This window comes from Gadus chalcogrammus, chromosome 4 (genome assembly GCF_026213295.1).
Source record: "Gadus chalcogrammus isolate NIFS_2021 chromosome 4, NIFS_Gcha_1.0, whole genome shotgun sequence".
NCBI lineage: Eukaryota > Metazoa > Chordata > Actinopteri > Gadiformes > Gadidae > Gadus > Gadus chalcogrammus.
Genome location: NC_079415.1, coordinates 33,822,818 through 33,847,554, shown reverse-complemented (window position 1 = coordinate 33,847,554; position 24,737 = coordinate 33,822,818). Strand labels below are relative to the sequence as shown.

Below are 24,737 nucleotides of genomic sequence, written 5' to 3'. Positions count from 1 at the left end.
CTACAGCTCCAGTGGAGGAAGAGAGGAGCGGGCGTTATGGAGAGAGGACTGCTGATTCAATGAACCCCAATGCCTGAACTCCTGGATCTGCATCTCCACCGCTAGAGCGTTGGCCTGCTGATGGATGTGTGAGTGAGCAGATGCATGCTGGGACACAGAGCAGTGTCTGAAGTCTACAGGTCTGCAGACACGCCCCTCAGGAGAAACCAGGGGTTTGAGAATCTGTTGTGACGTCAGCTACATGAGCTGGAATATCCTTCAAGATGGCGGAAGGAATCTGAAGGAAAAGGGCCAAGAGGAAGATGTGTGTGTCCCTCCTCACAGCCAGTAGAACACGACCAAGGTCTTCATCAGAGAACCATGGGACACACTGCAACGCTCCTCTCCACGCATCTCCAAGCGCCGAGTGAAGGGTTCCTTACGTCCTACGCTGAAGAAAAGCACAACTCCAGCTTGGAGAGAGCCCTAGCTGGGACAGGTCCCAGATCGGTTCTGATGTAAGGGAACCCTTCTCTAGGTTCACCTAGCCCGGTACCCAACGGTAGAGTTCAGCCAGAGGAGGCCTGGACCTGAGGGAGGGACCAGACACAGGAAGAGCCGCCCCACTACAGCTCTGAAGGTCGTCTTGAAGACCCATTCAGGTCATTTTACAACTTCAGACTCTCTTTATGGATCCCGCATACCCTCAAGTACACGATACCCATCAGAGCAGGCAAGAACCCCCCCCCCACACACCTACACACACACACACCTACACACACACACACACACGCCAGGTGGTACCCCACAAACATACAACCCGATGCCAGGTGGGACCCCCCCACACACACACGTGTAGAACCCCATGCCAGGGTGAACACACACCCACACCGGGTGAAACCCCACGCCAGGAGAACAAACACCACACACACACACACAGTGTGTGTGTGTGTGTGTGTGTGTGTGTGTGTGTGTGTGTGTGTGTGTGTGTGTGTGGTGTGTGTGTGTGTGTGTGTGTGTGTGTGTGTGTGTGTGTTGAGCACCAAAGGCTCTTCAACCATTCCAACCACCTCCACCACACACACACTATTAGAGCCATGGAGTCGATGAGGCTTATGTTCGCATTTTATGCCCAATTTGTTAACTTCGATTTTTCTTTAATTCATAGTAATTAAGCTTATTCATTAATAAGTATCTGATATTTTGCTATATCTTAATTATGTCTATTCAATAGATTACGTTTTATTTCGCAATAATTCTCAGTAAATTAGCCCTGGCTCAGCCATCTCTGTTGAGTTAATTGAGTTCTCAGAGCGTGACGGGAGCAACGGCTTTCTGACCGTAGATAACCGTCATTTAAGCATAAAAAAGTGATTTCTTCCGGTCAATTAGCGTGAGGTGACCCAGGATTTTACTTGGAAACGTTTATTATTGGTTCAATGTTTGTTCACTATGTTCTGAGAATAAATCGCTGCATTCTTCCTTTTCCATCTGCCTCGTTTCCTTCTTGGATAACTTTTTTGGCGCTTATTGCCTTACGGAAAACACGAGGACTGAGACGTCCTGCAAGAGGTGCAAATAGGTTGTCACTTCACACACACAGACTCCTTCCCCCCGGTCCTGTTGGTCAGAAGGTGAACCCCACCGAGGTGGATTCACCGCCCCCTAGTGGCTCCCCACGCAATAACAGGACTGAAGCATGGCTTTGATAAACGGCCTCATATCTTACTATCGACTCATTTATCAGACGCCTCCATCCTACTGCCCCCTCCCACGCACCCAGAGAAGGAGAGGTTCCTCCTCTGCAGCTCAGCGCCTCAAACACACACCTCTGTGTGTTTCAACATGGAGGCTCAGGGTCCTGTTAGACGGGGAGGTGGTGCATCAACCAGCCTGCAAGGCTCGTCTCTGGAGAGACGCCAGTAGCTGGGCTGGTTCCTGTCGGCTCGCTTCTAGAACTCTCTCCATACTCCGTCCCTCATCGGGCGTATGAGTCTGAGGTGGAAATGCACTTGCTGGTGTCCTGGTTATTAATGTTGTGTAGACGAAGCCTCTGTTGTGCTTTTTATTCAGTGAACCCCGACCTTAAAGTGTAAACTGATCCTCTGCTGAACACAAGAGAACATTCAGAGGATCCACTGAGTTGATTATCACCATTATGCTTTATTAACCATACTGAAAAACAGACCGTTACATGAACACAATAAACACAAGGACTCAAACAGAAGAACAGTCCCTTACATGAACACAATAAACACAAGGACTCAAACAATAGAAGAACAGTCCCTTACATGAACACAATAAACACAAGGACTCAAACAATAGAAGAACAGTCCCTTACATGTACACAATAAACACAAGGACTCAAACAATAGAAGAACAGTCCCTTACATGAACACAATAAACACAAGGACTCAAACAATAGAAGAACAGTCCCTTACATGAACACAATAAACACAAGGACTCAAACAATAGAAGAACAGTCCCTTACATGAACACAATAAACATGAGGACTCAATCAATAGAAGCAGCAGAAATTACTAATCATAAACAGGTGTGCACGTATCTTTAATAACTGAACATGTGTTCTGTGTTGTTCCCCACAGAACACATCGAATCAATAGTCAGTTTAAAGTGATCACAACAAGATCTATAGCTTTTCCCATAGACCACTTGCATTATGAATATAATATAAAATCTGCTTTACATCATGTGAGGCTTATCGAAATATAAACTGATATCAGAGCCCCGCAGTATGAAACTGTTAACGTCTGAAAATAGAGACAATATTGTTGTATAAAAATGTTACAATTTACCATCAATCAATAATTAAAACACATTTGACATTAGAAATATAGTCTTGGTAAAACCTACTAAATTAACCTGATGGAAGATTTTAAAAATCTCAATCTCAACAACAACTTTAAGAAGCCCAAGAAAATGTAGCATTTGGATTACAGTTGAGTACATGAATTTAAATCACCAAAACCCAGTGTGTGTGTGTGTGTGTTTATATATACATGTGTGTGTGTAGTCCGTGCGTGTCTGTGTTCATGTCTGAGTGTGTGTGTTCATAACTTGAGTAAGTGTGCGTTCATAGATGCGCGTGCGGCGTGTGCATGCGGGCGCACACACATTTATATATGCATGTGTGCGCGCGTTTGCTTGTGTGTGTCTGCGTGTATATTTGAGTGTTTATAATATGGTGTGGGTGTTCACGTGGCGCATTTTCATATGTACGCATGTGTGTGTGTGTGTGTTCATATATACGTGTTTGTTTGTGTTCACATACACGTGTTTGTGTGCGTGCGTGTTTGTGTTCCTATATACGTGTTTGTGTGTGTTTATATATGCGTCTGTGCATGCGCGTATGTTTATATGTGTCTTTATGTTAATTCATATATGCGTGTGTGCGCTTGCATGTGTGTGCGTGGTAATATACGCGTGTGTGTGTTACTGTGTTCACATGCATGTTTGTGTTCACGTGTGTCATCAGACTCAGAGCGAGAGCAAGAGCGAGCGAGACTATAATTTACACAGAGACGCTGAGGACCCCCACCCTCCTAGGGTGGGGGTCCTCAGAAGGTGTGGATAAAAAAGTGAACCAAACGTCCGAGATCAAAACGGGGAACATTATCCCCAAAAAGGGGGGGAAAACTAATCTCCAGTTTGACTACCAATCAGATTGAAGATCCCATTTGAGGCTACAGCATTCGAGCATTCGAGGCTATAGCCCCGGATCTTTTGGGAATAGCCCCGGATCGCTGTGCCGTCTAAAAAAATTAAAATAATAATAATAATGATGAAAATAGCCCCGTAGAGTATACTTCTTTGTGATTAAATTACCAGCAGCCACAGATGCAACAATTCTGGCGTGTCCATATATGGGCAGATTTAGAATCATTTTTTGCCAAATGTTGCAAATTCAACGTGGGTATTCTTTCTTCTCTACGCACAGCGCATCTCGTCGTTATTGCTGTGTTGTGCTGCCAGCCTTTTAGTGAGATCAGAGAGTGTTGAGAAGGACAGTAATAAAAAATCTTTGGTGAGATGGATATAAGAAGAGAGACCCGCAGTGAATTCAACCCGGTCCACTTGACATCGGGTAGGTGCATGACAGTGGTACCGAACACTTCCATAGCCCGGGCTTTTATTGTTTCAATCACTGAACTTTAGAACGAAACTCTTGCTCAGCAACGATGGGAAATACTGTCAAATGTATTATTGAAACCAGTGTGAATATTAGTAACCATGGTTACCAGGCAATCGAATAACGCCTGCACGCATGCTAACACACACACACACAGAGACGCGGAGGCGCCCCCTGAGAACCCCCAGGAGGCCCCCCCCCCCCATACCCAGAGCCCCGGGAGGAGCCCCGGGAGGAGGACGCTGAGCCCAGGCTCAGCGTCTCTGTGTAAGTTATAGACACACAGGACCTCCTCCCTGGGCTCTGGGGGGGTGAGGCCTCAGCTGTGTGTGTGTGTGTGTGTGTGTGTGTGTGTGTGTGTGTGTGTTGTGTGTGTGTGTGTGTGTGTGTGTGTGTGTGTGGTGTGTGTGCAGGGGCCATGCTCAGTCAGGAGGTCCCTTTTTTTTTTTCTACAACCGACACAGAGAGGCTGAGGACCCCCCCCGCCCCGCTAACCCAGACCCCCGGGAGGAGGTCCTCCTGGGTGAAGGAGGAGCAGAAGGTGTGGAGGTGTGTCAGTGTGTCTGAGGACCCTCCTCCACCTGGGGACACTCTGTAGAAGGACAGAGAGCCAGCAGGCCGGTCCAGATACACTCCTACTCTGGTGGAGCCAGCGGAGCGGAGAGGGAGGCCTGTCTCTGTACCGTTGTACCGGGCAGAGTAACGATCATCAGTACAATAAGAACCCAGGACTTGTTGTTCCATCCAAGCCCGCTGTCACCACCCCCTCCTCTCCTTGTGATTCCTCTGTATGTCACTCCTATACCAACATATCCTCCCCACTCTACCTCCCAGTAAAGCGGCCAGTCAGAGCCTCTCTACCCAACACCTGGGACTGGGAGTCAAATCTGTCTGGGTGATACGGATACGACTGGTCCTCTCCAACCTCCGTCACCTTCCTGTTGTCCTCAGACAGAGAGAGTTCTCTGGGGCCGTGTTGGGGTCCAGTGTGAGGTCACAGGCATCTGAGGGAGAACCAGACATGATGAGCTGCTGAACCGCTTCTTCATCATCATCATCATCATCACTAGTACTGTTCTCCTGCGCTCTGTGTACATATACATAGATATGAACACATACATACATATACATATGGTACACATACATAGAGTACACACACCTCAACAATAACGTGATGAATACATCAACAACAATATTATGAAAACATCACAACAAACATCTCTCCTTGGATCCAGGCTAGCTCTTCTTCTTTTTATTCTCTTTCTTTTGTGATCGCTCTCATTTCTTCTCATCCGTTTCAGCCCCCTCCCATCATCCCCCTCCCCCCTCACCAACCCCCCTCATCCCCCTCCTCTCTCAGTCCCCCCTCAGCCCCTCACCCCCCCCTCCCCCTCACCCCTAGTCTCACCCTCAGCCCCCCCTCAGCCGGTCACCCCCCCCCCCCCCCCCTCCTCCTCGGACTCCCTATTCCTCGCCCCTCAGCCCCGTCACCCCCCCTGGCCGCCCCTCCCCGCTCACCCCTAGGAGCCTCCCCTCAGCCCGTCACCTCGCCCCCCTCACCCCCCCTCAGCCCGGTCATCCCCCCCTCCCCCTCCCCACCTGAGTCCGCCCCGAGCAGCCCCCACCCCCCTCAGCCCCCGCTCTCTCACCCCTTCACCTCCCCCGTCCGCAACCGGACCCCCTAACCCGGTCACCCCCCTCATCGCCCTTCACCCCCCCATCCCCACACTCCGTCCCCCCCTCAGCCCGGGCCCCCTCCCCCCCCCCCCCCTCAACCCCCTAGTCCTCCCCCTCAGCCCCTTCACCCCCCCACCCCCACACTCCTCCCCCCCTCAGCCCGGCCCCATTTCCCCCCCCCCCCCCCCCCCCCCTCACCCCTAGTCCTCCCCCTCAGCCCCTTCACCCCCCCACCCCCACACTCCTCCCCCCTACAGCCGCGGCCCCTCCCCCCCCCCCTCACCCCTAGTCCTCCCCCTCAGCCCCTGCACCCCCACACTCCTTCCCCTCCCCCCTAGTCCTCCCCACTCAGCCCCGTCACCTCCCTCCACCCCCCCCCCCCCCTCATCCCGGTCACCCCCCTCCCCCGCTCAGCCCCCCCTCAGCCCGGTCATCCCCCCTCCCCCTCCCCCCTAGTCCACACCCTCAGCCCCCCCCCCTCAGCCTCTCTCTCTCACCCCTTCCCCTCCCCCTCACTGGCCCCTAACCCGGTCACCCCCCCTCTCCTTCACCCCCCACCCCCACACTCCTCCCCCCTCAAGCCCGGTGACTAGTGATTGGTCGACAGTTATAATATACGTAAGATACATGATGTCAGCCATACATCTTCATTCCCAGTAGGATGTGACCCTCACTTCCTGCTGTGTGGATGGACTTTCCATCTCAATAGTGAGTGTGTGAGGTAATTGAATCAAACAGGACACTTACACTTCTTAGAGCTGGTTTCAGCCTCCACACTCACACTGTGCTCCACACTGGGGGGAACAAAGTGAGAGAGCAGCATGTTGAAACATTCACCTTCATCATCTGCGTCTCATCACGTTCTACCAACATGAGTGACAGCTGCCTCTTCAAACCACTTCATACTACAGCAGCTTGAATAGGAGACTTTGGTCCCTCAGTGGTGATGCTGTCCTCTCCATACCTGAGAGTGTCCAGTCTCCAGCGTGGATCCTCCAGTCCAGCAGAGAGCAGCGCAGCTCCAGAGATCCCTGGGTGATTGTAGCCAAGTCCAGCTCTCTCAGGTGGGAGGGGTTGATGCTCAGAGCTGAGGGCCAGAGAAGCACAGCCTTCCTGTGTGACCAGGCAGCCAGACAAGCTACAACACACACACACACCACACACCACAACCACACACACACACACAACACGACACACACCACACACCCACACACACAACACACACACCACACACACACACCCACACACACACACACTTTATTGTATCTGGTTGAGAGCAGTTTCTACTAAAGTAACCACATTTTATAAAGTTATTCTTCACATTGAAGACAAGTCAAAGCTTTATCGATACTTCATGGAGACAAAGTCTGTGTCACCCTGAGAGTATGACAACAGGCAGAGGAAGTGGGGAGATGACATCCAGACAGCAGAACTGCCTTCACTTGGATGTGACAGGATCTTAAACAAATGGTCCTTTCTCAATAACTACAACCTCAATGCAGAGATTGTTTGGTTAGAGTCAGGAGAAGTCTGCTGTGTTTGGTACGCTAAGACCGTTTCTTCACAGGTTCTAACACTGTGTAGAACCAGGGAGTGTTTTGTCAGCAAGGAAAAGAGCAACAGAAATGTATCAGGCAGGAGCAGCACTTACTGGAAGCTAGAATAACCAGTTTGAAGAAGAGGGTGATAACTGACTTGAGAGTTTCCAGTGTACAGTGTGGACTCCCCAGTCCAGCAGAGAGCAGCTTCACTCCCGAATCCTGCAGATCATTGGTACTCAGGTCCAGCTCTCTCAGACTAGAGGAGTCTGAGCTGAGAACTGAGGCCAGAGCTTCACAGCATCTCTCTGACAGATGACAGCCATTGAGCCTTCACACAAAATAAATACAACCTGTTAGGAACTGTAGTTAAATTATAGGAGAATTATAAACAGTTTTTTTAAATACATGAAATAATAAATACTATGAATAACCTGCATCTTAAAATATTAAGAAAGATTTCACACAGATGTTAAATGATCAATCAACAATTGTCATTATACTTCACTTAAGCATACAGTTTTATTAATAGGTTGTTATTAAACTTCATGAAACGACTCTAAACCGCACTTTACTGTCTGACTACATGACAATCAGAATAATAATGTTATACAACATACACATTATACCATCATAAAAGTCCCGGTACCATAGTAGGAGCGGAGAAGACTGAGGTTTCCGTCACCACATCCCCAGACACAAACAGAAACACCATAAACCGGCCCCACATGAAACTTCTCCCGTACTCCTTTAAAACCGTCAAACAACTAAGAAGTAAATGTCTAACATCATTTAGCTGGGCGATCTCTAGAGAGCATAAAGAACTCTCCTCCTGTTGTCTCTTCCTCTCTCTCTCCTTTTTCCCCTGCCAAATCGTGACTCCACCCTTCCCCAGATGACCCCGAAGTCTCGATATCAACCAATCCTATTGGTTGAACCCAATATCATCAATATAACCAAATGTACGGAGCAGGTAAAAAAATAATAATTATAGTGAGTTGACTTAATAATTAATAATGAAAAGATAATTATTGATGTATACCTACATATCAACAATACTTTATTGTATACCTAAAGAGCTTTTAAGCTAGTCCTCTTCACCCGGGTTCACAATATAAATATCTTTCCACTAAGGAGAAACCTATTCATATGTAGTGAATATATGTTTTTGTGCGTTTAATAATGAAATACTGGACATATTAAGCTTTTAAAATAATATATTTGTTGGACTATTGCAGGTTTCAAATCATTTTATGAAAATGTTTGCTGTTGTGGCGTTTCAGGAGGTCCCTTAGGCATCCCAACTAGGGGTCTCTGACCCTCCCAGGACCCCCTATATTTCACACCCCTGCTCGTCTACCATCCCACATCCTGTATACAGGGACCTATGTTATGTTTGGATTATATTTTATAACTAAAGATTTGCAAGCATATGATGGTATTTGCAATATCCCCCTCAACAACAAGGGGTATCCGTTATATGATATGAAAGTCTTGAATGTGGTCATCACAGGTACTGAGAATAGATTAGTTAGTATACTCTGCTTTTAACCTTTATTTGTACTGTTTTGCAACATTGAGTGAAACTGACCTGAGTTCCAGTGTACAGTGTGGACTCCCCAGTCCAGCAGAGAGCAGCTTCAACTCCTGAATCCTGCAGATCATTGGTACTCAGATCCAGCTCTCTCAGACAACAGGAGTTGGAGCTGAGAAACTGGGCCAGAGCTTCACAGCATCTCTCTGACAGATTGACAGCCATTGAGCCTTTACACACAATGAACACAACATGTTAGGAACTGCGATCAAACAACAGAAAGCTTTAAGTTATTCCATAATGAAGATGTTATTAGTTTACCCAAAATTACTAAATAATTAGATGTATACATTTTTTCATTAGATTCAATGTAAATGTTTAAATAGTTATTTATTGGGATTGAAAATGTTTTTTGAACGGATACTTCTTCTATATTCTATTGTTCGAATATTCTCTTACGTGTGACTGCAATACATTATACTTCCATAAGCAAAAGAGATGTTATGTATAATTATAACTAGTAGTTAATTATGTTATGAGTAGAACGGTACACATGGTGTTATAACATAATAGGGATTTTGCATAATTTTTTAACTATATTCCAGGTTATATTATATTGTAGTGTGTATTCTAATCATGTTATTAGTCAACCTAGCCGAGATGTTTTAGAGGCTGTTGACACTGGCAGAAGCCTCAGAAGACCCTCTCTAAGCAGAGTATTTCTCCAAGTAAACCGTCCACCCATCTTCTGATGTCAGTAGAATGAAGCCAGAGCTGACATTGAGCAAGAGAGAAAGATCTCCAGAGGAGACTTCCCTGATTCAGGGAGTACGTTGCGAATCTCCTTCACTAGAGACGGAGCGTCAGCTCATTCAGACAGTTGAACAGGTGGGATGGGCGTCTCTCTGGGAGAGAGCTCCATCTATCTTCTCCTTGATGTAAGACACTGTTTTTGTAGTGGTCTTGAGCGAGGTGTCCTGTCTGTCCCAGCAGACCTTGTAGTACAATCGATTGTCTCCAGAGAGGCCCAGGAGGAGCGAGGAACAAGTCCAGTTTCCGTTCTCACTCTTAGAGGCCTTGTCCACACCCTCTTGTAGAGGAGGAGGATTTTATCTTACCCCAATAGGTGGGTGTTCTTCTGAGAGAAGATTGACACCATCGTTGAATGAGGACAGAAACGACATAAAGGGCACCAGAACTCCTGGAGGTCAGATGGACAAAGCAGAAGACCTTGTCCGGGTACAGTCCCGCACAATCCTCTTTAAAAGATCTTGTGAACACCTCCTTATACAGTGAGGGCTTCTTTGATATCGAGGTGACACTCTGCCAGGTCTGAACTCGTAGAAGATCAGGTTGCTTTCTTCAGCTTGGTCAAAAGCCAGTTTTCCCAAGAAACATAATCTGTCCGCTCTCGGACCCCAGTATGTAGCCGTTCAGCTCCCATGATACTTCCTGTCCCCCTGTATCGACTGAACCCAAAGGAAGTAGCTGTTTACATCTAGTCACGGTCTTGGGCAATCTCTTCTATCTGGGATTTTTTTAAGATGTCCTCCAGAACTTACAGTGATCCAACAGAAGACGGGGATGTGACACATGATGTGGGAGGCTTCGTGATTTTCCTTGACGGGGGAGATGATTGTGTTGGCCAGCTCCCTGCTCTCTGATCTCTTTCTGATTACTCCTCCTTCTGTGGGTCTGTTAGAACCCCGTCACCTCTGTCACCATGTCCAACACACTCACAGGTGATTCCGATTGGCCTGCCGCAGGGCGTGTGTGGTTATCCAGATTCGAGCGGAGGGAAGCATGTCGCCCCCTAAGGAGGTGGTCCGCAGCACGGCCACCGACGCTCTTGACATCAGTCCAGGTCTGGTTGTTCTGGAATTTCAGAGTAAGTCGAACACTCATCCAGACCATCCAAGATGGAGGAACTTTTGAACCGTTATCATATCTGCAGATTCCTGCTTCTTTCTTTGGTCACAATATAAGTGATAAGAAGTTCCACAAGCTTACTCTTTCTCTTTCATTAATTCACTCTCTGAAAGTTAAGAGAATGTGAAGTGTATGTCGTGGTTGCTTGCCTTCAGCCCAGTCCCGAGTGAACTTTTGTTTACGATGGTTTTACCAGTGCCGGCCACTCCAGTTGGTCATATTGTTCTGATGGTTGATGCTCTTCCATGTAAGGGTTTAAAGATGTCCTTCACAGTTGATTGGTGCTCTTCCTTAGCTGGTTGTCCTGAGCTGTTTCATCGCTGACCTCAGGGTTGTTTTTTTTTTTTTTGTTCTTTGGTTTGACTTCTCCACTTCTCTCTCGTGATGAAGAGCTTGTGTAGAAGTCATTCAGAACCCGTTGGATTTCCTGTTTGGTATTGTCCCTCAGCCGACACTAAAAAACACTTTAACTTTCTTCTTTCAAATGATACTTATTTTATGTGGTGCACTCACAGCAGCGATCCTACATGGAATGAAGAGAAGACATCAGATAGTGGATTGTGACTCACTTTAAGCATTTAATATTTCCGTAAATGATCAACTTCATAGTATGTACTGATTCATACTGTGGGTTCGAGAAGCTGGTCGTACCAAGGAATGGTACATATATTTTTCTTTTTTGTTTGTTTTTACAACAGAAAAGACATGGGTCTAATGATATAACCATGATATTTGATCCGTTTGAAATGTACTCATATCTGATTTAAGAAGATAGTGCTGCATCGCTTCCACTTATTCCACTTAGAGTATTCTGCTGTTTGGATTGCCATTTAATTGTTTAACATTCTTTATCCTAGCTGTACGCAGATACCATAACCTTTCATATCTGGATCAAACCTTTAAACTTCATACCCCACAATAACACTGAAATCTGTCAAATCATTTTAACTGATACGCCTACCATAACCCTATATATATCTGTACAACCATTAACCGATCAACCACAATACCCTATAATATCTGTACCAAACCAGTTAACATGAAACCCCCACAATAACCCTGCATAACGAATCAACCATTTAGCCTGATTACCCCACAATACACCCTACAATATCTGTATCAACCATTTAACTGATCGGGACCCACATACCCGTTCTATCTGGATAAACCTAAACCCCCAAGAAAAAGTCTCCACATTGGATGAATTATCAATGAAGAAATCTCTTACCTAAATTTTATAGTATTTAGTCTGAACAGACAATAAGAGTCCATAACTACTCCTTTTAAGCAATACCATTTCCCTTGTTTTCAGATAAGATCTTCTGCCGCTTCAAAATAATTTCCTCCTCTGTTTCAAAATAGATTCCTTACCGCCCCCCGTTTGTCTGTCGCCCCAGTTTCCATTCTGTCATCTCATAAGGCGAGCTTTGTGATGTCCACCACTCCCGCTATCGGCCACGCCTCTCGCTCCTCGTTCTAGCATCCGACTCCTCTCCTCCCTCTGCCTGCCAGACCCTCCAGACTTCTTCATCTCCGTGTCTAGGAAAGCGTGTGCGTTCTCCTCAGCCCTCTGGAACAGAACAAACATCAAGGAGAACTTTACTCTGAACTCACTGAGGTCATCAGAAGCATCTGTCCTGGATTCACTTCCCGCTGGTCTAAAGAGGGAAGCCTGGAGACGATGAGCACCACAAGAGATGCTTTCTGATGTTCATGTAGAGCTGAAGTCAGATGACTTGGTGGACATTTACACACCTTGATCAGCTCTGTCTGATGCTGCTGTTCAGACTGAGCACTGGTAGCCTTTGACCTCTCCTGGTGTCTGTAGAGAACACACACACACGCACACACAGGATCTATTATATTTATAAATATATAGATATCGTTTTTATCTTCTGTTAACACACTTTATATCACTGCATTTAGTAAAGCGTGTGACTCCTTGTGTCAGGGCTCCCTCTAGAGGTAGAGAAGGAGATGACAGTGTGTGCTACCTGAGACCAAAGGTGGAACAGCTACAAGCCAGGCAGTTATTGAGTGAAGTGTGAGAAATCAGTGTGAAGAACAGTTCATCAACTGAATCCTGAATCTACATTTGGTCTTTGCTTATTATCACTCACACACACACACACACACACACACACACACACACACACACACACACACACACACACACACACACACAATCAATTGCATTTTTCCCGACTTGTAAACATAAGTATTGATTTAGTCTGATAACAACGACACGGCCTGTTTTCATTGTCTGTTTGAAACTCCTACCTCTCCTCTCTGGAGGGGCGTCCATCTTTAAGGTTAGGAGGTTTATCCATAGAGTGGTCACTCTTCATGGAGACACAGCTGGGTCCAGGGTAGTCTGCTCTCTCCTGCTGCTCTGGGCTTCAACACAACAAACGCAGCTTTTACTCAGACTGCAGTTTTTATGCTGACAAGGTAATTCTTCTCACAAGGCAGTTTTCAGGTGAGAACATTTCGCTTGTTTCAAGCTTTTAAGTCCTAAATTATCTTGATAAGATCTTATAACTTTTTACTGAGATGTTATTACTTAAGACAGAACCGTGTTCATATCAGGGAAGTCTTAATGCTCAGTTCAGATTCATTGCTCTGGTTGGGCTATTCACGTTGCATTTTAAATGTGGCCTTTATGACGAATCACGTCAAATTCACATGAATTACAAGACGACTGTTCAACCTGAGGTCGCATTGAGAGAGATCCCTCTTGTATCTGATTTAGGACCGCATATGAAAGTAGCCCAAACCAGATCAGATCATTGAACGGACCGGATTGCATCTGATTTGTGCTTTTCACGCTGTTCTGGATGAAATCCAGAAATCCATCTGATCGGAGTCACCTTTGTGTAAAACAATTTGGCAGCTCTTGCTTACAGTGTGACGCGGCCAATCACAGCCTCTTACCACCATAACATCTCCCCCCTCCGCCCCCCCGATCCTCCTCGCTGAAGATGCCCCCCTCCATGTCTGACCGGTCACTCTCTAAGTCCTCACCTCTTCTCAACAGATTGATTTCCGTCTTTAAACCTAACAGGTACACCCATAGAGTGGTCACTCTTCATGGAGACACAGCTGGGTCCAGGGGAGTCTGCTCTCTGCTGCTGGACTCTTCTAGAAAAATAATAACCAGGATTTATGGACGTTTGATAGAAGCTTTATTTTCATAAACTCTGATAAATCCTCACCTCTTCTCAACAGATTGATTTCCGTCTTTAAACCTAACAGGTACACCCATAGAGTGGTCACTCTTCATGGAGACACAGCTGGGTCCAGGGGAGTCTGCTCTCTTCTGCTGCTCTGGGCTTCAACACAACAAGCACAGCTTTTACTCAGACTGCAGTTTTTATGCTGACAAGATAATTCTTCTTGCAAGGCAGTTTTAACGTGAGAGCATTTAGCTTGTTTCAAGCTTCCAAGTCCTTAATTATCTTGATAAGATCTTAGAACTTGTTACTGAGATGTTATTACTGTCTCTGAGTAACCTCATTCTTGAAACTACAGTTACAGAATTATAAATCTGTTTGATCAACACTGATGTATCAAACTGCTGCTTTGTCAAAGTCAGTCTTATTTAAACATGTTATCCTTTCCATCTCTTATTAAGAACCGACAATGACCAAATGGAAGACCCTGTTTTATTGTCAATCTTGACCACAGAACGGCAGTCACGCAGACAAAAAACACTAGAGAACAAAGACAGAACCGTGTTCATATCAGGGAAGCCTTACTGCTCAGTTCAGATTTATTGCTCTGATTTGGGTGTTCACGTTGCATTTTATATGTGGCCTATATGACAAATCTAGTCAAAGTCACATGAATTACAAGACGACTGTTCAACCTGAGGTCGCATTGAGAGAGATCCCTCTTGTATCTGATTTAGGACCGCATATGAAAGTGGCCCAAACCAGATCAGATCATTGAACGGACCGGATTGCATGTGATTTGTGCTTTTCACGCTGTTCTGGATGAAATCCAGAAATCCATCTGATCGGAGTCACCTTTGTGTAAAACTATTTGGCACCTCTTGCTTACAGTGTGACGCGGCCAATCACAGCCTTTTACCACCATAACATCTCCCCCCCCTCCGCCCCCCCGATCCTCCTCGCTGAAGAAGCCCCCTCCATGTCTGACCGGTCACTCTCTAAGTCCTCACCTCTTCTCAACAGATTGATTTCCGTCTTTAAACCTAACAGGTACACCCATAGAGTGGTCACTCTTCATGGAGACACAGCTGGGTCCAGGGGAGTCTGCTCTCTGCTGCTGCTCTGGGCTTCAACACACACACACACACACACACACACACACACACACACACACACACCACACACACACACCACACACACACACACACACACCACACAACACACCACACACACACACACAACAGCTTGTTACTAAGACCAATGATGAGTCAGTGATGATCACTGCTGAGCGCTGAGATGGACAACAGTCACAGACATAGAGAATCCTCTGCCTTAACTCTTAGCTTTGCTTCCGGCGGCCATGTTCCCAGAACAGAGTGGTCTTAGAGGTAGGACCCCCCTCCTCTCTCTCCTCATCCATAGTAGACTGGAGACCTGGACACAAACACAACTCCACTCAGTGTTTATTCTCTGCCCTTATATGAGCTGTGTATTTCCGGGCCCAGGGTGCTGTTGTCTCTGTCTCTTTGGACGAGAGGCAGCGTGGTCTCTCCTAGACGCAGATTCATAGACCCTCTCATTCTCAACGAGGGGAAAGATATGGAGATGCTCCCCAGAAGTGTCTAATACACTCTTTAATAACTATTCATCATTCCACACACAAGGTCTCATAGGGCTTCAAAAGTGTCTGATAGGATCAAGTTCACCGTGCGGTTATCATACCAACCGCTCCCTGTGCTGGTTAAACCGCTCTGAAGGCAGGACCATATAAGGACTCCCTCATGTGGTATGACATCACAACCAGATCTGTGATGCAGGCTCGCAGGAAGAGAACCAGACCCAGTACAAGATGACGTTTAAACACCTTCACTAACCAAGATGGCCGTCTTCCTGTCTAAATAATATAATCATAATACCGCAATGCAAATATAATACTGCTCATTCTGCCCCAAGTACCTTTAAAAGTACCCTAAGTACATAAGGAGACACAAGAAGAAAAGTCATTATAGCGTCAACCTGACGCTTGACTCCAGGCTGGAAGGTTCAGGGTTCGATCCCCAATGCCCACAGTGTAACACGTAGCATTCTGTACAGCAGGAATCTTAAAACTCTACTGATAAGATACAAAGTCATTCATATTTATGATCGATCACGGATAAGAGTGGACTACAGTATCTTAGTTTACTTCCAGTCGGACCAGTTCCCCTCTCAGTTCATACTCCTCCCAGACTAACCTCTTACAGGCGGCTGATTCCATTCGACGTCCAAGCTTTAGCAACAGTTGAACATTTGCTAGAACAGGAATAATTAAACGTCTTGGAGAGTAGTAAACCAAATGATTGACACAGGGTTCCGTTTGAATTTACCCTCGAACAGGTGCCACCGCAGCACCACCTGCTGGTGGAGTAGGAGTCAGTGGGATTGGCTGACCCTGAAGAACACAGACCAGTCGTCACCAGTGACCTATGTGTTGAGGCGGTCACGTCAGAATTAATTCACCTCGAAGGTTTTGTCCCTCTTATATGAGTGATGCTCTCAGATATAGAGTAGGCCTACACTACTGCAGAATGAGGCAGGCCCACAGAGAACAAGACCCAGTGCAAGATACATCCAAACACATTCACTAACCAAGATGGCCGTCTTCCTGTACAAATAATGTAATCATAATACCGCCCTACAAATATAACAACTGTCCACAGGACACTTGTGATTTAGAACAAATCCTAAATCGGAGGAAAACATATATAACCTCAACCTGAACCTTGACTTTACGGTTGACATTATCTTTAGTAACCTCAACCTGACGCTTGACTCCAGGCTGGAAGGTTCTGGGTTTCGATCCCCAATGCCCACAGTCTAACACGTAGCATTCTACAGAGCAGGAATCTATACAATTGTTCAATAGCAATTTTGACGAATAGCAATGCATCCATACATTTACTAACAATTTTAACCATCACCCTATTAATAAGATTCAAAGTTATTCATAATTATGATCTATGACGGATCAGAGTGGACTACAGTACCTTAGTCGTCTTCCTGCTGTGATGAAGTGAGCCACAGCAAACCGTCCGACTCATAACAAGGAAATGATGAACAAACCAGTTGGACCAGTCCCCCCTCCCAGTTCAAACTCCTCCCAGACTAACATGCTAAAAAATGAACGATGGACAGAGAGCTGTAATGCGTAGAGGCTCAGAGAAAATCCAAGAGACACTTGATGGTTCAACCAGCCTGTAGAGACACTGAGTCACTGAGTCAGCTGCTTCTCCACAGATACACATTCTAACATAGATACCATGTTATCAATAAAGAGACTGATAAAGCCATGAATAGAAGCACATCACGTAGAAAAGGCCTCCTCTGCTCTGTGTCTGCCGAACAGTTCCATGTACAATCCTTCTCCGTCCTTAAAAGACATCACCACCTTGATGATATGAATTTGCATCAGTGTGACCGTATGAATCAGTAGAATCTATACAATAGATGGATGATTTCCCTTTTCAGAAGAGCAGTGTACTGAGTAGAGTGTACTCAGAGTACAAGATACTCAGAGTGCAGAATACTCTAGAGTGTAGAGTATTCAGAGTACTCAGTAAGGGTTAGCATGTTGTACTGGCCAGTGATTCTATAACAGCAGGTTGATTTTCTTTATTCATTTCTCTTGAATAAGTCTCAATGGAATCTTCTTGGGTTGGATTGTTTTTGTGTTTTTTCCTTCCTCGTGTTACACCCTTTACTGGCAGGTATTCAGATAAGGGCCAAGACACACACACACACACACACACACACACACACACACACACACACACACACACACACACACACACACACACACACACACACACACACACGTATTTCTATCGGATGGGGATATTCTCATTATGTGTCAGGGTCACCTGCTACCGTTTGTGCAAGAAAATATTTTTTAACCAAAAACACCTTGTTATGGTCCTAAAACATGGTGTGATTTCAGCACCACACATAATCCCGCATGCTCCTAATCATTAGTCATCGGCCTTCATTGTGATGAGGGTGGAGTGTGTTTTGATCCCATCATGTTGCTGTGACCTCCATGTCTTCAGACGGAGCTGAGTCTGTCCAAGTGACTTTTTTTAATAAAATCGAAACCAATATGTTACAACATGTCATTCTTTATTTCAGAATGCATACACTTACAGAAATTAATCGAGGGATTATAATGTCATCACATAGATCCTTCAAACATTTCTACATGACTGCAACTGTAAGTTATTGCATTAAGGTTTAAATGGTTTTGCGAGAAACAGACAGTGAACATTAGATTCTATTGTTGGTCCATCATTTACTATGGTAATGTTTATATAATAGCAGGGTTATTTTCTTCCTTCACTTCTCTTCCGTGTTTATCCGGGCGGGTTGGATTCTTGCTGCACCCTTTACAGGCAGGTATTCAACAACACACACCTTGAGTCTCATCAAACCAGCACAGTTTACAACCATTGTAAGAGACTGATAACGTCATGAATAGAAGCACATCACGTAGAAAAGGCCTCCTCTGCTCTGTGTCTGCTGGACTCCTCCATGTACAATCCTCCTCCATCCTTTAAAGACATCACCACCTTGTTCATATGAACACTAGATCTGCATCAGTGTGAACGCATGAATCAGTAGAATCTATACAATAGATGGATGATTTCTCTTTTCAGTACAAGATACTCAGAGTACAGAGTACTCAGTAAGGGTTAGCATGTTGTACTGGCGTGTGATTCTATAACAGACTAGGTATTTAGTTTACTATTTCCTTCATTCATTCCTCTTAAATGAGTCATCTCGTTGGGTTGGATTCATCTTGTGTTTTTCCTTCCTCTTACACCCTTTACTGACAGGTATGGAATGGCCAAGGCAAGGCGCGCACACACACACACACACACACACACACACCACACACACAACACACACACACACACACACACACACACACACACACACACACACACCCACACACACACACACACACACACACACACACACACATTTTTCCTGACTTGTAAACATCAGTATCAGTAAGGTCTGATAACAACTAACTTGTCTCTTTTATCGTCTGTTTGAATCTCCTACCTCTCCTCTCTGGAGGGGCGTCCATCTTTAAGGTTAGGAGGTAGACTCATAGACCGGTCACTCTTCATGGAGACACAGCTGGGTCCAGGGGAGTCTGCTCTCTGCTGCCTCCTTCTGACAAACAAACACCATCTGGAAGTTAGGACTTGTGGATATCGTTGCATCATCATTTATTGCAGGGCTACCCAACTAATATCTCACTTGCCATTTAAATAATATTTTTATGTTTTTTGAAATATAAATATGATGGGGAGCTGAAAAATGAAGTAATTATGGCACTTAAGCACTATTATGTTGACGTAAAAACACACTAAGTATCCTTCATACTGTGCATAGTCACAGATTCACAATGAGTTTAGCTAACATAGAAAATAGAGTTTCTACATTTCTACACAGACCTGTGTTGTTCTTCATGGATTATTTGTTTCAATAAATCACCTCACCTCCAAAGATCAATTAAACTGATTCAATAAATGGGGGCAGTTTGAAAGACATTGACCTTAAACATTAAACCTGTAAGTTCTGCTACAAGTTGTCTTATAATTTATTTCATTAATACAACAATTCAAACAGCAGAATAAACGGCACTCAGCATGAACCAATCAAGCCTGGATGCAGACAGAGGACAGGGAGAGAAGAGAGGAGATGGAAGAGGGGTTTTCTATATATTAGGGCTGTAAACGATACACAAATTCACGATTCGGTTTGTATCACGATTTTTGACCCACGGTTCGATACATCCCACGATTCTTTTAAATTTAAAAAGCATTTTATTTAAACAACACTTAAATACCAATTATCTTAATGTAACATTTAATAACAAATAATTGGAACACTGAACAGATTTGAGAACCGAAAGAATACTATTAAAGTATAGCTAAATTAATAAAGAAATAACCAAAGATTGCAGGTGAGGATGCTTTTTGCTAGTAGGCAAATAGGCCCCTTTAACTGTTTTGGTTGGTTTATTCAAATATCCTTATTAGCGCTCTTATTAGGCTATAGTAGCTTAAATAATGACATAATCAGGCCGTATAGAATGCAACATGTTTAATAGCCTAACTTTCAATAGATGAGGAAAAAAGTGAACGTCGCAATAACGAGGCATAGTGTTACGAGTAGCATATGTGTGTGCGCGAGAATGGCAGTGTGCGTATGCGTGTGTGAGTGACGTCAGCGAGTGAGTGGACGAGCGAGGAGTGCGAGCGGTAGCGCGTGTGTCTAGTGAAGAAGCGAACGAGTCCGGTAGAATAAAGGTACCCATCGTGTCAATAATCGGTGGCCGCTTCATTCCGACCTATAAGCAGACCAACTGCCGGTCAAATCACACAAAACAATAGAGACAGGATCACACAGGCAATTTTTTCGCGCTTGGCCCACTCTGGATAAATGTCGTTCATATCGCATATGAGGACTTCGACGGCTGTGGAGAAATGCAATCCTCCGTAGCCACGGAGAGCTGTCATCACAGAGAGGGCATCTCGTCACATATTTACAGCATCGATAGGAGGGGGCGCTGTCAGCAGACTATTATTTAGACAAATTATTAGCAAATTTCCATCTGACAATTTGACCGAAGAGTTAGAAAGGGGCATAGCGCGCTGCTTCCTTCTCACACCGCGAGACAGGTTCGTGGCTTTGAGTATCGCGATTTTCGGTTTGATACGCGTATCGTTACAGCCCTACTATATATGTTTTTAAAGGTTAGGGTACAGATTAATAAAGGCCTGCATGAGACTCAGGTGGTCATCCCAATAAAAGTAGAACAATATAAACCCGGTGTGCAATGTGCATGATGTGTACATAATGGTGAGCCAGGGTACCAGATCGACGGGTTTAACTTTGTTAGGCATACCTGAAGCCTCGCTTTGACTGTGAATATTTGTGTGCATTCATCAATAGAAGAATTGTTAAAAATGGTTTGTGATATAGAGAGGTCTGCACAAGGGATGCAGGCTAGCTCTCCTTGGAGTTTGAGTCCCCTCCAATGTCTCTGACGCTGCCCATGTTTGATTGACAGCAGTGTGTCCTACCGCTTGATAAGGCTTGTTTGTGCTGTTATGATGGTAGACAGTAAACACATTATCAAGATCGTTCTCGGAAACAATATGCATCTGTTTGCATTAACGGCGGCAATTACGACGGGCGTGCGAGCTGAATTTAGGCAACCAACAGCATTGGTGTTCATTGTTATTCCAAGGGCTATCATCATTTCCTGTCTGCACAAATAAATGTCATAGGTTTGCTTGTTGTACTGCGTCAAGATGACAACTATTTCGACCAGATGGCGTGTCCATGCATTGGTTCATCATAGGGCTTTGTCCCGCCTTACTGAATAGATATATCATTATCCACTCCCGGTTTAAGTGGCGATTTTCATTGTGTACCTGTAGCCCTACCATTGTGGCTCTCGCAACGCTTTGCCACAGCAGAGACAGATATCGGCCTAGGCACAGAGAGGGCGGGTCCTGGGGGAGGGGCTAACTGGACAGAAGGGTATCCTATTGGAGGAAATTAAACTAGCTCTCATCTTGCTCAGAACATCTTCTTCTCCAGGGTGTAATTGACCCTGATTGTTTATGTTCTGATTAATAATCTGCACGCCAGATGAAAATGATGAGAGGACAGCTTAATAGGCCTGATTTATTAGCTGAATCCTTACCTTTTCTTTGAAGGTTGATGATTTCCATCTTCAAACTTAACAGGTGGATTCATAGAGAGGTCACTCTTCAAGGAGACACAGCTGGGTCCAGGGGAGTCTGCTCTCTGCTGCTGGACTCTTCTAGAAAAACAAGAACCAGGATTTATGGATGCTTAATAGAAGCTGTATCTTTATTATATCTGGTAAATCCTTACCTTTTCTCGATTGACTGATTTCCATCTTCAAACTTAACAGGTGGATTCATAGAGTGGCCACTCTTCATGGAGACACAGCTGGGTCCAGGGGAGTCTGCTCTCTGCTGCTGGACTCTGAAAAACAAACACCATCTGGAATTTAGGATTTGTTGAAGTTGTTTAAATTGATCATTTATTGCAGGACTATTCAATTACTTTCTCATGAGGGGCAGATTATAAAAATGGAAACATAAGGAAAAGTTATAATGGCATTCAAGCACTTGCATGTTGACATAAAAACATAGCAAATACCCTTGATATTGTGCTGAGAGTGTTTATTCACAATGGGTTTAGCTATCATAGAAAATAGGGCAGGCAGTTTATACACAACACACACACACACAGCTGTTACTAAGACTGATGATGGAGTCATGATGTATCACTGCTGAGCTGAGATGGACAACCGTCCATCACACACACACACACACACACACACACACACACACACACACACACACACACACACACACACACACACACACACACACACACACACACACACACACACACACACACACACACACACACACACACACACACACAATTGTTCTTTCCTGACCTGTAAACATCAGCATCAGTAGTCTGATAACAACAAACCGGTCTGTTTCATCGTCTGTTTGAAACTCCTACCTCTCCTCTCTGAGGGACGTCCATCTTTAAAGACAGGAGGTTATCCATAGACCGGTCACTCTTCATGGAGACACAGCTGGGTCCAGGGGATTCTGCTCCCTGCTGCCTCCTTCGGAAAAACAAGAACCATCTGGAAGTTAGGATTGTGGATGTCGTTTCAATGATCATTTATTGCAGGGCTACTCATCTACTTTCTCATGACTTTTGATTTTAATAATCTTTCTCAGTTTATTGAAATGGAAATTTAAGGGGGGGGGGGGGGGGGGGGGGGGGGGGGGGGGGGGGCCAGAAAAAGTTATTATGGCATTTAAGCACTTACATGTTGTAAGTGCTGTTCTGGGCTTCAACACACACACACACACACACACACAGTATCAGTAGAGTCTTATAACAACAAACCGGTCTGTTTTCATCGTCTGTTTGAAACTCCTACCTCTCCTCTCTGGAGGGGCGTCCATCTTTAAGGGCAGGAGGTAGATCCATAGACCGGTCACTCTTCATGGAGACACAGCTGGGTCCAGGGGAGTCTGCTCTCTGCTGCTGCTCTGGGCTTCAACACACACACACACACACACACACACACACACACACACACACACACACACACACACACACACACACACACACACACACACACACACACACACACACACACAGCTGTTTCTCAGACTAATGATGGAGTCATCACTGCTGAGCTCTGAGATGGACAACAGTCACAGACAGAGATCCTCTTCCTACCTCTTAGCTTTGCTCCGGCGGCCATGTTCCCCAGACAGAGTGGTCTTAGAGGTAGGACCCCCATCCCCCTCCTCTCTCTCCTCATCCATAGAAGACTGGAGACCTGGACACAAACACAACTCCTTCTGAACTGAGAAGATCATTGTGACTGCGTCACACTAAAGTATTATGGACGTCACGTCATGGATCATAAATATGAACCCCACGACAGGGTCTACCGGAAGTGGCGTACTTACGAGCTCTATTAAACTGTAAATCCCCAGTCACTACGCACACATATTTAACTTACATATCAGCACATTCAAAGGACTTCTGACAGTCCTTCTTTTAATTGGAGTAGCATCAAGACAAACGAACGGGTCAGAAAAGAAGTAAAACATGAACTAACGTTGTATCCTCTACAGTAAACTCATTATTATATACCAGTAACCTACAGACAATATAACCGGTAGTAAACTGGTTGTTCATTATTATATACCACTAACCTAAAGACAATATAAACGGTAGTAAACTGGTTGATCATTATTATATACCAGTAACCTACAGACAATATAAACGGTAGTAAACTGGTTGATCATTATTATATACCAGTAACCTACAGACAATATAAACGGTAGTAAACTGGTTGTTCATTATTATATACCAGTTACCTAAAGACAATATAACCGGTAGTCAACTGTCGTCCTACCTTACCTTATCTACTCCGGGATTACAATGCGTCCATACGGAATGAAGTTGTAAAAGTGTAAATGTAAGGGGAAAAACGGAGGTTAAAGTGTTTATAAATCAAGTTAATCAGGTGAAAGGTTTTAAAAGCGGAGGAAGGGCTGCTCGCTGCGACGGACAGTTAGATGAGGAAGTGAAGGAGCCGCGCCTCTCAGTGAGTGTCACGTGTTTTCGGGGAAAACGAAACTACGCGCACGCACGCACACACACACACACACACACACACACACACACACACACACACACACACACACACACACACACACACACACACACACACACACACACACACACACACACACACACACACACACACACCAGCAGCTCAAGAGTCAAAAGAAGAGCAAAAGAGAGATGTATATGTGTTATATTATATTATATATTACTGTGTATATGCCGTCAAGGATGAAACCTCGGGTCCGTACGGGCCGAGGTTTAAGGGGCGGGACGCCACAACACACACACACACACACACACACACACACACACACACACACACACACACACACACACACACACACACACACACACACACACACACACACACACTCCAGCAGCTCAAGAGTCAAAAGCAGAGCAAAAGCAACACAGTCTCACTCCGAGAACGTCAAAAAACGACTGTTGGCACGGGCACTTCAGCGTCGGTCGCTGACGGGAAATGTACCCTT

General features: G+C 45.1%; 1 protein-coding gene across 1 annotated transcript; it reads right to left on the bottom strand.

Moving 5' to 3' along the window:
- Window positions 1-24,336, bottom strand: LOC130381024 (BUD13 homolog). Its single transcript, XM_056588445.1, has 12 exons — window positions 24,037-24,336; window positions 23,344-23,446; window positions 21,937-22,050; window positions 21,743-21,862; window positions 19,081-19,194; window positions 14,991-15,107; window positions 14,023-14,139; window positions 13,832-13,948; window positions 13,089-13,204; window positions 12,563-12,642; window positions 12,322-12,377; window positions 1-181 (listed from the first exon to the last, which is right to left on the bottom strand). The coding sequence occupies exons 2-12, from the start codon at window positions 23,430-23,432 to the stop codon at window positions 1-3; spliced, it is 1,221 nt and encodes a 406-aa protein (XP_056444420.1). The 5' UTR covers window positions 23,433-23,446; window positions 24,037-24,336.
- Window positions 24,337-24,737: the final 401 nt, after the last annotated feature.